The 17,400-nt window shown below is 43.3% G+C and overlaps 1 protein-coding gene and 1 long non-coding RNA gene across 4 annotated transcripts in view; one reads left to right on the forward strand and one right to left on the reverse strand.

Moving 5' to 3' along the window:
• LOC138224524 (uncharacterized) overlaps positions 1-17,217 on the forward strand; it is a 38,426-nt gene extending 21,209 nt beyond the window's left edge. Inside the window, exon 2 of the long non-coding RNA XR_011183012.1 lies at positions 15,936-17,217. This is a non-coding gene — a long non-coding RNA (uncharacterized lncRNA). The remainder of the gene's footprint in view (positions 1-15,935) is intronic.
• Positions 12,082-17,400, reverse strand: part of rbm19 (RNA binding motif protein 19) — a 49,391-nt gene continuing 44,072 nt past the window's right edge. For 2 of the 3 annotated variants that reach the window (XM_015366286.2, XM_069182368.1), the window contains exons 24-25: positions 16,198-16,293; positions 12,082-12,987 (exon numbers count right to left, since the gene is read on the reverse strand). In XM_015366286.2, the coding sequence (XP_015221772.2) occupies positions 16,214-16,293 (80 nt within the window). In that variant the 3' untranslated portion in view covers positions 12,082-12,987; positions 16,198-16,213. Of the gene's footprint in view, positions 12,991-16,197; positions 16,294-17,400 lie in introns of all 3 variants that reach the window. The other variant, XM_015366285.2, reaches the window with a different exon arrangement.

Below are 17,400 nucleotides of genomic sequence, written 5' to 3' on the forward strand. Positions count from 1 at the left end.
CCAGAAGGTTAATATTTGAAGGAAGGGGCCATAAATATGGAAAATGGGACTTTTAATTAAATAAGCAGCCTTTAAAAGGGCTCCCGGGCCCGGCTGCTTTTGTTTAAAGATGATTGATTGAGTGCTATCTCTCGGCGCGAGGCCATTTGTTTTCCTCTCCCTCTGCCTCGTCCCGCGTCTCCTCCTGCTCCGAGGAGCCCGCAGCGCTGCCGCGTGCCGGGGAGGGCCTCGGCACAGCCGGCTCCCGTGCGCCTGCATCCCGCATCCCCGCCGTCCTCCGGAGCCCTTACCGATCCCGTGTCCGTGTGCCTTGGAACCACGCGTCCAGCCTGTTCAACGAGGTCATGCTCTTCCTTCACACGCGTGGCGCTGCTGCAAAACACACAGCCGGATCACCAGGGGCTGGATACATTCGTCTGTAGTGTAGTGGTTTATAGAGTGGTCTTAAAAAAGATCCAACCATTTCTTAATACTTGTTTGGAAAGATGGACCACAGGTTAAAGTGTCAGTTTATTTGTTTATACTCCACTGATTTGAACTGTTTATTATTCTGAAGCTGTTCAAATATAATAAATATTATGCAGCACATAGGCGTGCATTTTCTGCGCTCAATGTTCAAGTTCAAGACATTATCCATCACTGCTTTAAAATATAATTTTATTTAAGGGCTTGACATGCTTAACACTGCCAGTCGGTCTCTCATGTAAACATAAGTGCTTGGGAAAATATTTCAAGGCAAGCCATGTGCTATTTCCTTATAGTGCAGAGTTTTCTCAGAAATCCTCTTAAAGAGATATACTGCCACCCACAGGATCAGCATTCCTGTCTAAATCAGCGCTGCTCTTCCTGTGATCAGAGGATTCAGCAGTGGAATCGCACTGCACACAGTCTATTCTTAGAAGGGAAACAACATTCATCAATGGAAAAATAAATAATGAACAGTTTCCATTGTCTTCTGCATCTTTTGTCTGTGGTCACATTGCTGTGAATGACTTGACTTTCTATCACCAGTACAGAACACACGATGCCTCCAGCAGATGCTTGAAAATAATCATTAAAAAAAAAGAAATACAGACTTTGGCTGTGTGCATCAGAAATAGAAATTGGGTGTTTTGATTTGAATGGAAAACCAAAATGAGTGTTGCCTTTGAGCTTTACAAATAACCCCGAAGGGTAAGCTTTTTCACAGGCCTCAGAAGTCTCACTCCACACAATAAGGGTCACACACTCTGCCTTCAGTTCCTGAGTTCCAGAAGGCATTACTCACATGAGAGATCTAGCAGCAAAGATCACTCACTTATCAGCCCGACTGCAGCTCGTCTTTCACATGGAAATCTCCACAGCTTTTACACTGAGTATGCAGCACTCGCATGCTCCAGTTCATTATGCAATATAGGACACTGGAGTATTTGCTTTTTAAAGCAGTGTAGATTTTAAAATAAAGGAGTTTGTAAAATTAAAGAGGTTCCTTATGGATCATAAAACTGGGTTATCGGCATCCCTGCAGGACTGGTAATGAATGATAAACACTCCACTAATGCATGAGACTTGACCATGGGATTACTACTGGGCGAGGCTACTGGCCAAATCTGACTAGGTTGGGGCAAACAATGTCCTTGCAAAATGCCGTTTTATAGGAGCATTTAGCTTCCCAGTTCTGGATTATCTGGATCCAAGACTTGATCTCATCTGGTGCTCTAGGAGAAGCAATTCAATTTGAGGGGCATGCAGTTTGGACCACAGCCCACATCATTGTTGTATGCAACCCACTTGATCTACACCACAGTCTCCAGACAGAATTCAGAGAAACCCATCTCTGCCTTCTGAGTCCCACCGACATCTGTAATCAACACAGCTTATGATAAGATATTTCTGTTTTGCATACAGTGAATGCACTGACATTTAAGAGAGTCCATGTTACAGCCTGACAGTGGTCTTTTATCAGCAAATAGGATGTATAATACTGTAGTGCAACAAAGCCTTGGCTGTACGTGAAGTATCTTTGTAAACTCAGCATCAGAGATAAGGTTCACAAACAGAACAGCAGCATTTCTCACTTATACTGTGTGGAGCAACACGTTCTAGAAACAGATGAATCTCTGGGGGCCCTAATAGCAGCTTTATTTGGCTCAAATTTCACATTATTTTTAGACTTTAAAATTTAAAACATGAGAAAACTGAGCATTCTTCTGTTCCTGTGGTAATTAACAAAACAAAAACATCAGCATTTTTTTCTTTGTTTGCAACACACACACAACCTGATGCATTTCTGATTAATTCTGGAACGAATATTTAAAAAAAACAATGTTCGATATATGACATTGCAGCAGATATACTTCTCTGGACATTCACTGTGATCATATATTGGCTGCTTTACTGTGAAGAATGCCAATTAAAGTCAAGGCAGAATCCACAGCAGGGCCTTTTACTGTTCAGCTCCTTTATTATGCGGGAGCTGTGTCTGAAATACTGTGTGTGACAGCCTACCCCACCCTCCAGCCCCCAGTCCTCGCTGACAGGTGAGAATAGAGCCTCTGTAGTCTCCCCCCTCCCCCCACCACAGACTGCACTTCTCGCCAACGGGCAGACAGGCTCAGCTCATTTCTAGCTATGAAGTGAAAATGACTGGTGCTCCAGTGAATGGCAGTCTTCATCAAAGCTCTTGCTGCAATCCCTAGCCATTCCCTTCCAAAACCCAGAGAAGGGATCTGCTCTGACGGCTTCAAATGACCTTTTCCATACCATCCGTTTCCTTGCTGCTTCTTCCAATTCAGGGTCGCTGGGGAGCCCGCGCCTACCCCCGCGAGCTACAGGCGCAAGGCCATCACAGACTCAAACATGCACACTCCCGCCAGGGCCAGTTTTCCCAGAAGCCATTTAACCCTCCAGAATGTCTCTGGACTGTGGGAGGAAACCAGAGCACCCAGAAACTCCCCACAGACAGCACCCCAGCGATCGGACCCAGGGTAGTGCTAATCGCTGTGCCACCCTGCCACCCGTTCATCCCATTACTGTTGCTACTCGGATGTTCTCCTCTCGCCTCTCAGGCTCTCTGCCAAGCTGCCTTGAATTTCTAATCGCAGCTCATGACAGCACTGCGGCTCATCACACACATCCTTTCTCTCCTGGATCTACTCTGAGGGCTGGAGACCCGGCCCGTTTCACTGGTCCTGTTGCACTGTACAGGCCAGATCAAGACAGCTGTTGTGTTTGATCCATGGTGTCATCAAGCTGTGGGGTCCCAGAATCACAAGAACATATTCCTCTCCCAGCTTAAGACAGCAGCCCAGGGGCAATTGTGGGCGTGGTTTTCTTGCTGGCTAAAATACGACAAAGCTTTACTTTTTTCAAAAACACTTTAGATCCAAGATATTTTCTGCATCATCGGCACTCCAGTTGACTATGATCAACATGCATCCTCTCCCTGTGTGGCACTCAAGTGACGGCAGTACTGACTGACACGTCTTGATTACACTCCTTTAAGGGGTACTGATAGCAGAATAAAAGGTGGCTTATCATTAGTCATCCCCTGCTTTGATTCAGTAGTTTTATCCTCTTTTAGTTGTCTACCAGAGCTTGCAAGTAGACTTCAGCAAGGTCCTGAGCCCTGGTGCTCAGCTCATAAAGCTCATAAAGTCCCTTTAACCAGCTCTTCCCAAAGGCTCAATGAATGAAGAAGTACACATAGTTACAGGTGAGCATGGACAGCAATCAGTAAGATTAAGTGTGATAGTGGAGCCTGTCCTCCACCAGAAGAGTTAGGATATTAGCCAAGCAAAACTCGGAGATCTCCTGTAGATGCATAAAAACCAAGCTCAGGATTACAGTCGGGTACAGACAGAATTTACCCACTGTCCCAAAGACGCACATTGAGCAAAGTGCCTATTCCAGAACAGTGAATGGAGCTGAGAAAGGACCAATCCAGACAGGGGGCCAATTTCTCATGTCTGCCTGGACAATTGGGGTGACAATTGTTTTAACAGCAGTGAATTCGCTAGGTAATTAATTCAAGGTGTTGAATAATTATATTCTTGGAAGTCTCGCAGCTGCTACGGTTTGTATGTAATTTGATGGCACTTATGTTACTTTTATGTGGTAAACAACAGTTGTCAGTTTAAAGGAGGGCTCCCACTCACTGAATTTTAGAGTGCAGTGGAGCCTCTTGAACACTACAATTATCTTAATAACTGGTACATTTTACACATTAACTTAAGAGAACCTGCTAAGAAACTTCTGAATTTTATTAATTTATATGATACAGACCCTTCTGATTTGGTTTCAGTGTGATATAACACTGCAGAGATAACATTGCAGAGATATAAATTTCTGCAATGTTCTTCAATGTTTTCTTACATTCCATCCAACTGATCATTTTGTTTCACTTTTAACTTTGGTTTCACTGAAAAACTGATAGCTTTTCAAACTTTTCTGCCAGTCCCTTTCTCATGTTTTTAAAATGTGTGCATTTATTTAAATGTATTTAACAGTGCAGATTCAGCAAACAGATAAGGTGGTACAATGACTACTGAAGGACAGAGGTACTTATTATTCTGTACATATTTACAATTCAGACTCTGATACAACTGTAATGTAAACTGTGCTGTTTTGGGGAAATTTACTGTAATTTGTTTTCTTGACCTACTATATACAGGTATATTTCAGCTCAAGCTGAGGGTAACACTTTTAAATGGTACACTTAGGTGCTGATGTGTTTAAAATCTTCCCAACAGTTAAATAAAAAATAAATGTAATCTATTGTACAATGAAATAAAGATAGTCCAGAGATGATAGATAAAAGAGTAGCACTCTATGAGTGGAAAAATACAAAAAACAGTCCAAGAAACAAAATGATTTGGAAACACTCGAGTTCAGTATAATGCTAGAAATTATATCCAGTAGTACTACCAAATAATTTACTTTTATCCAACTAAACAACGTCTTAAGGCTTTAAGACTGAAGGGGATGTAGTGAACATTGGGTGCTGCAGTATTTATTTCCTTTCATTCTTGAATGTATCCCTTCTTTCATCTCATTTACACTGTGACAGTGAATATGTTAAAAATTAATCTACACAACTGAGTTTCACAGTTTTAAAGCACAATAGGCTACATTTTTCAACTACTTACTGTCCTGCTGAGACTACACCTGTTCTTTCTTTGTAGGAAAATAATGTAACAAAGTTGTAAATGCATATATGTTTCAGGATGATAATTTAACCCTCACAGGTTGAATTTAAATGTTGAAATGTTTCCTTTTGGTTTTGTAACGCTCAGAACTTTTCTTATTTCAACAGTACTGTGATAAAATTAGCTTGGAAGAAAATACTTTATCAATAAGGCTCTGCATTTAATAGAAGGACTTACCAGTTTGACCCTTGGACAGGACTCAAACCTGTTCATTTTTGTAAGACTAGAAATTATTTTGCTTCTGTTGAGTTCCTTCCAAATGCACAGCAAAATTGCAGTTCAGATAAAAGTTAGTTAAGCACTTGAGCAACTAGACTGATGAAGGTCAAAGCCAGTACCACAGATCCTGTAGGCCAGTGACTGTTCGTTAATCTAGTCTAAACCATTAACTGACAGTGGCTTTGATTACGGGTGGCCCTGTGGTGCAGTGGCTGGCCTGGGGCCCTGGGCTCAATTCCAGACCTGGGTGCCGTCTGTGTGGAGCTTCATGCTCTGGGTGCTCTGGTTTCCCCCCGCTGTCCAAAGTCATGCTGGACGGTCAGTTGGCTTCTGGAAGAATGGGCCCTGGTGTGAGTGTGTGTGTCTGTATCTGTGATATGGTGCATCATGCCCTGTGCCCATTGCTAGTGAAGACAGGCTTCGGCTCCTCCTACCCTGCATTAGGTAGAACTGTTAGAATGTGGATGGCTGGATGGACTGTGGCTACTCAAAGGGCAGCACAGGGTTCCGACCTCCACCAGAGTAACTTGCTGGACACCTGTGACCTGTAACTTGCTGGACATTAGTGAGCAGTGCTGCATTAAAGCCAAATAATTCTGCTCAGAATAACTGTGTACGCCATTGGGGAGATACCGTACATTACAAAGGACGTGTGTATGTAGTCTGCATTTCTGCTGTGCTGGTGCATCTGTAATAGCACTGACCATGCCAATTAATGACTGCTGATTCCACAATTTACAAAAAAATGCCTAATTGTGAACACATTACTTGGTACAAAAAATTGTCAGCCAAGTGAATAAGAGAAGAAAGTAGCCACACGTCTGAAGTGCTGCTGTTGGAAAGGACACATGTTTACTTGATTGCCGACATAGGCTACTCAGCTGTGAGAATTTCACGAAAGAGGTGCGACTGACACACCATTGCTTTCGCACCGAAACAAGCTGCCTTCTGCACGGTGCTCAGCCTCATTACTGCCGACACGCCACAAGACAATAGGGAAAACAAGAGGCGCAATAAACCGTGCTTTTGACTGGCTCGAAGTCTGAGCTGGAAACGCACACGTTCAGCTGTAAGGAGACTGTGTGAAAAAACAGAAGCACCCAGGCGAAGTGAGAGACGCAGAAAAGAGAGAGATGAAGAAAGCACAGCGAATTACAGAGAGGAGGACTGAAAGGCAGCACAGTGTGCAGATCTCTTCGAGAGCTGAAAGGATTGTCCTTTGTTAAGCACACTCATCTATTGCTATACTGCAGAATGTGCTAGACTACATGGTTTTGCATTATAACACAATTCTGTCCCAGATGCCTCTTTGAAGTAAAAGATATGAAACTGCTGCAGTACTTAGGCTGATCCTTGATTCCTTTTGTTTTTGTGATGGCGACATAATACATTTCTACGAAGTCTCATGTAGTTTGACCAGATCACTTGGATCCATCTGTTCAAAGTGATCTGTTTTTGTACACCATACAGAAGCAGTGGGAGTAATCAAATAGAGATTTGCAGATTTCAGTGCAGTGAAACCTACACATGAAGAGGCACAGAGACATTACAGATGGGTGGACACGCAGAGAAGGGTATATTCAGGTATATTAGGAGGTTGTGCAAAGCTAAAAGCAGAACGTGGATACATGCAGACTGAGCAGCAGAGGTAGGAGAGACGGGCAGAGCAGAGCTGGTCGAAAGAGTTAAAAGGAAAGAAGGTGGAAAAAAGCAAAATAAAGCGGAGAAGGAAAATGGACAGCAGAAGCAAAGGAGCCGAGAGAGCAGAGAGTGATGGCTGGAGCAGGCAGCTCCGGCTTCTTTTCGGGCGCATTAAAAATTCAGCAGCAGGGAGCAGGCCAGGGATTTGCAGTAATTAGATGACAAAACGGCGTCGGGCGCAGGGCGCTGCAGAGACGAGAGAGGGGTCACACACGCTGCCTTCGCGGCTGGGTAATTTGTAAGTGTCAATCACAGCACTGCCAAGAGAGTGCCTGCGAGAGAGAGAGAGAGAGAGAGGTCTGGTGGTGGAGGGGTGAGGGGGAACAGAGATGGAGAGAGAGAGGGCAAGTCAGAGAGGAGAGGGAGTGAGACAGTGGCAGAACAAATCTGGGGGGAGAAGGAGGAAGAAAGGAGGTGGCAGAGAAGGGAGAGAGGTAGAAAGCGAATGAGGAGCAGAATAAGCAAGAGTCCGTAGGAATATCTGACAACAGCAGCATTTTTCACATTTTCATTGGCTTTGGGGGGATGCAGCCACCTACAACACTACTGGCAGGAAAGCTCTCTCAGGAATCACGGAGGAACACGATCTGGATAAGACAGCATCATCCATGGGGACATGACTGTATCCCTCAGCATCCCAGTGCAGAACTGTAAAATACCAGATTTCCTAGTTATTTTCAACACAATTTCAGAGATCCTGTAAGCATTCTTGACCGGCAATGCCAATCTGGATTGCTTATTGGAAAAGTAGCCATTTCACATCAGCAAAGCAGGAAAACACTGGACAAAGCACTGACATCACTGGATTAAGATAAAACACCCCAACTGCCAATTCCATAACTGTTACCAATCAGGAAGTGTTTATAATTAGTCCCAATGTACAGGAAAAATATAAATGTATGGAGCACAATGACTTTATTGTTTTAAACTGCAGATTATTTCAGTATCTGTAAAATGCAAATTCCAAAAATAGTAGGAAAAGATGGGCAGCAGCAGTGTCTGTCCAAGATGGAATGCAGGACTTCACTTCAAATAAAGGACTTTAGCAATATGTCAGTGGAAGGAACCTCCATTCTAACTCTGAGTTACAGGTAGCCAGTGAAGATTTAATGATCATTACAAATTAAAACCTGGAAAAATTGGTTAGAAAGGTATACAAGCCCATGATTAATAGCAATTGTAAACTGGCTCTGGTGTAATGAACTGCCTAACAAATCATACCATGCTTCTGATGATTTCAGAATAAAATCAGCTGTTCCTGTAGGTCTGCTCCGCCGAGCAGTGTAAAGACTCAGCTTGGTCAACAGGGAGCTATCAAAATGACCTCCAGGATAAAGTTGTGACACAGCACAGAGCAGGAGAAATGCCTAAAATGTCCCTTGAAACAGTCATGGCCATCATTAAGAAGCTGAAGGCATCTGGAACTGCCAAGACCAGCTCAGGTCATCCCTCCAAAGTAAATGGCCTAGCAAGGAGCCCGATCAGAGAGGCCAGCAATGTCGTGTCAAAGACTGGTCAGTGTGGACATATCACAACAAAATCCCAGGCTCTTCATAAGTCAGGGCTGTATGGGCGATAAGGAAGCCACTACTTGAAAAACCCACATCGTCTCTTTTGAGGTATGCAGAACAACAATGAGGAGATTCTGAAGCCATGTGGGAAAAAAACTTTGCAGTCTGATGATTCCAGGATAGAACTTTCTGGCCTAAATGCAAAACGTTGCGTTTGGTAAAAACCCAGTACAGCACATCACCGACAGATTACCATTCCTACTCTGAAATATGTTGGGTACAACATTCTGTTTCAGGGGTGGATTGTAGCAGAGACGGGGCACAGGTCCGGAATTTAAGAGAAAATCAATTAAACAAAATACAGATGGATAATTGAAGAAAACCTGTTGCCCTCTGCAAGGAAGTTGAAATGGGGAAGGAAGTCCACCCTTTCACATGACAACGACCCTGAGCATACATTCAAAGCAACAGAGGAGTTGGTAGAAAAAAAGGTCAGAGACCTGATTCCAATCCAATTGAAAATCTGTGGAAAGACTTGAAGATTGCAGTCCATCAACAGTCCCCTTGCGATTTGATTGAGTTTGAGCAGCTGTGCAAGGAGGAATAGATAAGTCTAGGTGAGTTACACTGGTACAGACCTATCGAAACTGAATTATGGCTGTATCTCAAGCAACAGCAGCTTCCACCAAATACTACTACTTTTCATACTGTTTGAGCAGTTAGTCACAGGGTGGCTGTATATTGAAATGTCTAAATAACAGTAAAAGAGATTCTGATTTAATGTGTCTTGATTTCAGGCTGTTAGGCCACAAAATTGAGGACTTTGGGGCATTATACGGAAAGTCTACACACCCTTTCTGTTACAGGAATCACTGAGCGTGGAGACAAAGAAACACCTACAGTAGTTATTTCAAACTGGGTGTGTCATACCTGCTCTCGCCCAAAGAACGCAGAGAGCATCACTCAGGCTGTTGCCACGTTAACCAAATCAGGAAGAAAATCAATTTTCCAATCACTGCACACCTCCCCAAAATAGCTGGGCTCACACCAGCCAGCCATACACAAACACGGGCAGCTCGGCGGTAAACAAGCTCTGGGGTGTTTGTAAACAGCGAGACAAGGCTCTGCTCTGGTCTCCGTTATACACACGTGTGACACCCTGACACGTCACCCCACCCCCTCTCGCGCCGCACGGAGCTGCTGCGTGTCACACACGTCACCCGAGCACCTCGGATCCACAGATCGGGTGGAGAGTGCCAGGCAGGGGGCTCCTCTTCTTGACGTAACGTCTCCCCGGCCGCTCTCTTCCTGCTTGTGTGTCGTTTTGTACAGCAGCCTTCAGAGCCACAGGGCCACCCGCACATGTCCGACTGCGACACAACTAGGAAAGCAAGAACATGCAGCAGAGGTTTTAAAAGAAACTGCAAAGGAGACAGTACCAGTAGGAATCGGTGGTCAATAAATCCAGATAAGAAGTCATTGATATATAAGCACATTTCAGTTAAGGATTCTTATTAAACCGTGCCAGTATGTTTGTCTGCGAGTGTAAACTTTTCACGGCAATTCATCCTCCCTGAAGCAAGAGGGTAAAGACGGCATCCTGAGTGACTGCCCAGCAGTAGACACAGAATTCATAAATAGTTGCCATTAGAATGGTGCAGGCCTTTGCTGTGGAGCAAGGGTTAATTATGTTTCTACCATGATCAGAATTATTGAACCTTATTCATCTGTATGAAGGAGAGTAATATATGATTAATTTCTTTTTACCAAATCTGATAATACTCATATTTTCATTTTCCATTGATTTGAAATGTGTTGCTGTTGCAGCATTCGGTGATCTTGTTCTCCTTGATTGATTGTGCCAGCAAATGCTCAACTGAGAAAATGATTCCAGCACAAAAATACAAAGTGTTTTTCAGGCATCTCAGCTGGTAAAATCCTCTGCTCAGAGCTTAGGTTGCGCCATCTAAATCAGAGGTCACCAGTTCAAAAGCCAGCCTGTATCACTTGCCCAAAGATTTGGATTAATCCAATTAATGTGTGAGCAGTTTTTAGCTCTGCTATCTGAGCTGTTGGCTGTGTTGAAAGATGAGGACCAAGCATTGCAGTTGAGCTTAGATAGCGATGTCACTGCAGTTGGGTACATGAGTAGCAGCACAGAGTCTTCATCCGTATCTTGGTCACTCAGGGAGACCACTAGTATGGCCGGCTGGTTCCCTTCCTCTGGAATTATTGGATCCCGGTTTGTATGGTTTAAGTTGTAGGGAGCAGGCGATGGCAGACAGCCGAAGAGTCACTGCTCTTATTCCGAACTGGTCCTTCTGTCACAGAGCAGCCTTGGGCAAACGGCCAGTGGTGTCAAGGTGTGGGCGAAAGGGAAGTGCTGCTGTTGTTCTTTTGTTCTTTTTTCCATGTTGGACTTTTGAGCACTTACAGATTTAAAAAAAAACTCCACTAAGTGCCCACATTACCTTCCTGACTTTCTTCCAAAATGGCATGAGAACAATAGAGCAAAAGTAGGGGAAAAAAAAAAGTTTTGATACAACGGGCCTGTCAGTAAATATATATTTTTTTAATTAAAGATTTCAGGGCTGAACAACAGCTGCTGTTCCTGCTGTTTCGAGCAAGTCAAAAGATGAAGTAATAGACTTCTGTTCTTCAATGGCCACAAAGTTATGGCAATGCTCTGTTCCTTTCAAAGCTTTATTTTTCTTAAATAAAATAACTCCAGCACAATCACAGCTGTAATACCCACATATCCTTCACATTTGTGATACGTGTTCAGCATTACAATGGACCACAGCCCCTCAGTTCATTTTCCATTGGTAAAGAATGGCAGTGGGTTCATTCACCATCTTACAAAGTCACAGTCTGTTCTCAAGGCCAGTATTGTACACACTTGGCCACTTTCTCCCTTTGTTAGGACACATTCCCCACTTCTCACACACAGAAGAATACAGGTATTTTTTTAAACACAAATATTGATGAATACACGAGACGATTCACATTTTTATGAATATCAGCATGCTCTAAAAAGAAAAAACTTTCAAGGTCTGATTCAGCCTTTCAAAAGAATATTTTTGCAAATCTGAGCAGTCGGAACGCGGACACACGCACACACATCCTCCTGCATTGTCTTGGCCGTCTTTGTCTTCGTGCAATTTAATTCATTTCTTGGTAAATTGAAAAAAAAACGAAAGGGCACTGCATTAGTGATGAATATAGCAGGCAGATTTCAAAGATCTAGTTCGCACAATACCTTCCCAACCCCCAGCTAAGAAATGTAAACCTTACCTTGTGGCAATAATGCATTCACCATGAAAGACCAAGTGTACAGTATATGCTGTAGGTTTGCAGAGCATATAGCAGCCTACTAGATCACATGGAAAATGTTCTAGGGGTCACTGGGATTTCCCTTTATTGATTAGGCTGCTATTTGATTACCAGGAGACAATTAAGAAATCTTTGTTGCTTTTAAAATAGCGTCATTTACTCAGGGCGTTCCACAGGGTTCCATACAGAGACATCTTTTTTTTTACTACTACTAAGGCAGTTTCTGCACTTTCCAGGTGTCTCCTGGTATTAAGTTAGAGAAACAACTAACTGTTAGCTAAACTGTGCATGACTGAAGTCATAGTCAGATTCACAACGTAACTTTTGCAAAGCTGCTACATTGCTAAAATCAGACACCTGGTGCCATATAGTACAGTACACACAATACTGCCTCTAAACACTCAGAAGATCAATTACTATATATACCCTGCATGTATTCGATACATTTCCTGTAGCTGGTATCTTTACAGCAGTATGTACTCAAAATGACAATATATACTCAGCATCTATATCTACAGTATAGTCTCTAAACTTATAATAACTTTACAGTAATGTGAATACAAAGAGGAGAAGACAGAACAGCATACCGGTTTGTAATATAGAAATCAATCTATTCTTCTACCGTTCTGCAATGCCATCTTACAATAATTTACAATAAAAAATACAGTACCTTTAGGGCTCATTCAATCTGTAAATCTGTTTAAAAAAGGCAAAAAACAGTTTTTGCAGCTATATAATTAGTTTTATTTTATTACTAGAAAAAAAAAAGCTGAATTTACAAATGCAACTTTCTGGAGTAGAACCCTAGAAGGGAGGAGCGAGCCGGTTTGCGGAAGAGCCACACATGCCAGCTCTGTTGCTGTGGGTCCTGAATCTGCAAGCTCCTGGCTCTTAGCATGGCAGTGTTGAACCTGCCCTGTAGTGCCCGCAGCCTGCAGGCCTGTGGTCTGTGGCAGGGGCCGTGTTGCAGGCTGCAGGGCAGCTCGCCAGCCGCTCTGTCCGAAGGGGGCTACCTCGCTGGCACAGCCCAAGGGGACCTGCTGAACACAAGCAAAGGGAGTCAAGGAGGCGACAGAGTGGAGTGACTTTCCCCATTGCATCCGGCCCCGAGCTCCATGCCAGAGCACACAGGCATGTGAGCAACCTCTTCCTCACCCCCACTGGATTCTACAAGTCGCCCCTCTATTTTTGTAATTAGGAATCTGCAATTGTTTTTTATTATACACCTTCCCGATTCAGAATTGGCAATGTTTTCTTTCTCAGAACAATCCCTGTGCTGCAGAACCCTTCACTATGTGATAAACTAGGGGAGCCGAGGTGCCCGACCGGAAGAGCAGCGTTTTCCTCACCGACATCACCCAGCCCCTCTCAGGAGTCGCTATTCACCCCACTGAGCAGCCCAATACGCCGAGAGCTGGCCCCCTCCCGGCTAATCCCTCGTGTCTCTCGCTGCCTGCGACCCGAGCACGTGCGGGAAGCCTGGGTCCTCAAGCCCAGCAAACGTCACCAGAGTCTCTTTCCAAGTGTGACTGACAGTTGCCAACTCATTTCTCTCAGGTCTTAATGTACAGATGTACTGTTATCTGTCATCACGGATATTCGCGAAATAAACAAAACAAAACTCTTCCTCTCATATTATAGCTCCTAAGAAATATAACAGGCCAAATAAAGGCAAATAACAACATTATAAGTTCGATACAGATGTACGGAATTGTTACCGAAACCCTGCTTTCAGGGGAGAATTGATAAGGAAGGTGAGTAGAGTAATAAGTAGTAACTCATTCATAATTAATAAGGCTGGGAATTGCAAACATGAAAAAACGACAGGCATCTTAGATGCATAATGTAGTTCAAAGCACAGCAACAGCATTAAAGTCTCAATTCTTAACGCTGCTCAACATTTCTGGATATGTTCAATATTAGAATGATTGCACCTCAGCAGTGGCAAAATATTCTTGTGTATATATTTTGCTTGAGGGTTCCTGAGGGAAAACTTCTTTCTAGTTTTATCGAAAATGATGAATTGTATTTACTTAAACAACAGATACCCTCTGCCAAAGCATACGGCATGCACGCAATCGCGCTTTTAAAATTTTACAACGGCTGTCTCCGTTAGACTGTGCTGAAACTGGGGATCCTGAGTGGAAAGGTTTCTTGAAAAGGCCGAAAAAGATTGGTTTTACGGGATCAGCAGGAATTTCATTCTCCTTTGTTCCTGCCGCCTCTTCCTGGCAGAGAAGGGTAAATGAGAAGGCAAGGGCAGGGAGCCAGAGTGGGACATTCCCGCTTTCCTATTATTTACACCTCTGCTCCCGCTTCCAGGACAGCAGGCACCTGAAGAGCGGCAGCAGGTGAGGAGGCAGGCGGCCGCTGATCGTACCGAGAGCGCCCATTCCCGGCTCCCACGGCGGCCAGCTCCATATGTCAGGAACGCCACACTTGGGAACTTGGGAACAAGGGGACATCTGGGGCCGGCGGTGTATTAAGTGGCGTTTTAGTAGCTCAGCAAGGGGGAGAACAAGGCTGCGAAATCGCTCTAATGAATTCCAGCCTTGGCACGTCTCCGTTTTAATTGCCTCTTCCACGAAGGTGCGCGTGCAGGGCGTCCTCTTTTCAGGAGGGAAAGACAATGCCCGGTGCATGGAGCCAGGCGCGAGAGCGGCGCACACTGGCTCTCCACAGGCCTCCGCACGCCTCGCACCACTAGTGCAACGCACAACTGCCCCGAGTCAGAGCTGCAATGGGGCTGCGGCATTCGCCACATTCAGTCATTTGGAAAAATCTCTTCCAAACAGAGGCAAAGCATAATCTAAAGACATGAAAAGAGAAGACAAATTCCTTGAGAGAACACAAGGATCCAACCAAGTACTGCGTGTAATCCACTGAAAGGCTGTTGTGCATTCATGTGAGGAACTATGGTTTAAAGGGGTTTATAATTAAAAGCAATTAAGGTTGCCCACACAAATCTCTTGATTTTTGTTTAAGCAGACAAAACCGATCAAAGATTTGTTTGTTTTTTTCACATTGGCCAATTATTTATTTCTAAGCTTCAAGTATGCTTTTAATAAACCTGTATTCTGAAGACCTCTTCATGCGTCAGGGAAATACAATCATATGAGCATTGAGCGGCCAGTCTTTAAAACTAATCTTAATTAACAGCTCATCAAACAATGTGAGTGTGATGATTTTTTTTAGGAAACACAAACTGTAATACAATGAAGCTGAAACAGATGAAGTTCAGTGAAACTTTTTTTTTTAAAAAAAGCTTCCTTTAATTTTAGTGTTTGGAAATTTCCTAACGGCCTTGTCACTGTAATTATGCATTGAAGCAATAAGCATACAATCATTTGAACTATAATTATGCACCCTGATCCATTAAATTAAGTGTAAGTGACGCTGTAATCGATGCATAGTGAAATTAATTAACAGAACTTTGAGAGAAGTGTTATTGACAAGTCGGCGTATTCTTTTGACTGCAGCCTCACACGGTTGTGAACAGAAGCTTCTGTTCAGCTCCAAGCCTGCCCTTTTTGCACCGTGCTTTTCCTATCTTTAAGCTATACCAGCTGAAGTTATACTGAATCTTTTTCCTGGTCTGGAAATCGAGTTCTTTCCAGCCTCCACGGCTGTAGGAGCATCGGAGACTGCCACAGCGCAGGTACAGGTAAGCACGGGGCAAGGTCCTACACTGGACGAGCAAGCTGAACCTTTATCTAGGCACAGCGCTGGAAGAACAGTTCGTTCCAAAACCCTTCTGAATCTACTCTAGATTTTCTGTCAATATATTAAACTCTAGTTCCTAAATGTACATGGGGGAAAAAAGCTAAGTAATATATGCTGTTGCTTGAATTTCCTCCTCAAGATGATTAAATAATGGTGATTTTTATTGGTAATAAAAGCTAATCTGCATGAAAGTCATTTTTAATTATTATATGAATATATCTTGTATTTTTCACTATGTGACATCTCCAACTTTAATACACAGACACGGGAAAGACTTTCTGCAAATTCAGCTTGATTAGAAGAATAGTGAAGAATCATTACTTTCAAACTGCCTCCCTGGGTCCTGGAGGGCAGGAGCCAGTTTTTCTGGGGGGAGGAGGAGGGTGAAACATTGGGAGGACACCCGTTCATCCTCAGTCCTCCTCCCTGACAGAGACGTAACAGCTGAATCCCGGACGTTTATGCAGTTGGGCAAGAGGATGGAAACATGCTGTGAAGGGCTGTGTACACCTGAGAAGACCCACCTATGACTAGACCCCTCTAGTCCTCCTCCTCTCCAGCTTCTATCTGCTCCATGATATCTTCCATCACTTCTGACTGCTTCTTCCTTTTGGGGGCATCTGAAAACACAAGGAAGAGAAACACAGGGCTGGTGAGAACACAGCACTCCACTAAACCAAGAGGAAACAACTGTCCCAGAGCCCGACCCCCTTCAATGTTAACTGTTGTGAAAGCATGATGGACTCGCATACTTCATTAATCATTTATACATAAACAGTTCTAAGAATTGAGCCCTAGGATTATGGGGTTTAAATTTGCAACGCATGTAATTGTAAAAAGGGAGTTACTTGTGTGTGTTTTGTACAACACGAGTGGGTAGCCATCACTATCTGAGAATGGAAGTGCCTTCTGTCTTAATCATCTTTCCCGTTCGCTTGCACTTGTGTCCACTGTGGTGCTTCAGTGTTGATCTTGATAAGCTCATTGCCCTCTGCGTTGGAAAAGCAACATTGTCTGCTTGACACGTGGCGACCACAGAGTACTCTTAATGAGGTCTCAGATACATGACATCATTTTAACAACCTCCATTCCCTTCTACAGTTTTAACTATGCATTCAAGAAATTGTTTTTTATAATTTCACCACATTGTCCACAATATCACCTAAATCTTTTTCAATGTCTGTTTCTTAATGCTTAGTGCTTCCAATGTTGTATGTATAATTCATATTTCTCTCTACATGTAATACATTGTTGAATGTTATCTAAGACATTTAGTAATGCATTTGCTGCTTCTAAAGTGTTTTCCATCCTGCCTATTTTTTGTCTGCAAATTTGATTGATGATACTAGTATCTAGATCATTTATGTGAAGGATTTAGATTTTAGTATCATCAGCAAGCTTGTCACATGTTTTTTGAGACTTGTTTAATTATATGCGCTTTTACCAACACTTCTGCTTGAACATGATTAATTTCAAAGAGCTTTGAGACAGCTTTGCCTGCAAAGAAAAACCATTAAACAAAATAAAAATACACTGATCAATTAGCATTTTGTAACCTCAGAAACTGCTTTTATTTCAAGCCAAAGTGATCACATTTTCACAAATATGACCCAAAACGTCCAATGTCTTAGTAGCCACGCCTCACGGATCAGATCCTTCAAGAGCGTGTCCCTTCCGGATGCCACTGCTCCAGCCACTTTATTTCTTTCCATGAAATTTGCAGGAAA

The sequence above is a fragment of the Lepisosteus oculatus genome, chromosome 22 (assembly GCF_040954835.1).
Source record: "Lepisosteus oculatus isolate fLepOcu1 chromosome 22, fLepOcu1.hap2, whole genome shotgun sequence".
Lineage (NCBI taxonomy): Eukaryota > Metazoa > Chordata > Actinopteri > Semionotiformes > Lepisosteidae > Lepisosteus > Lepisosteus oculatus.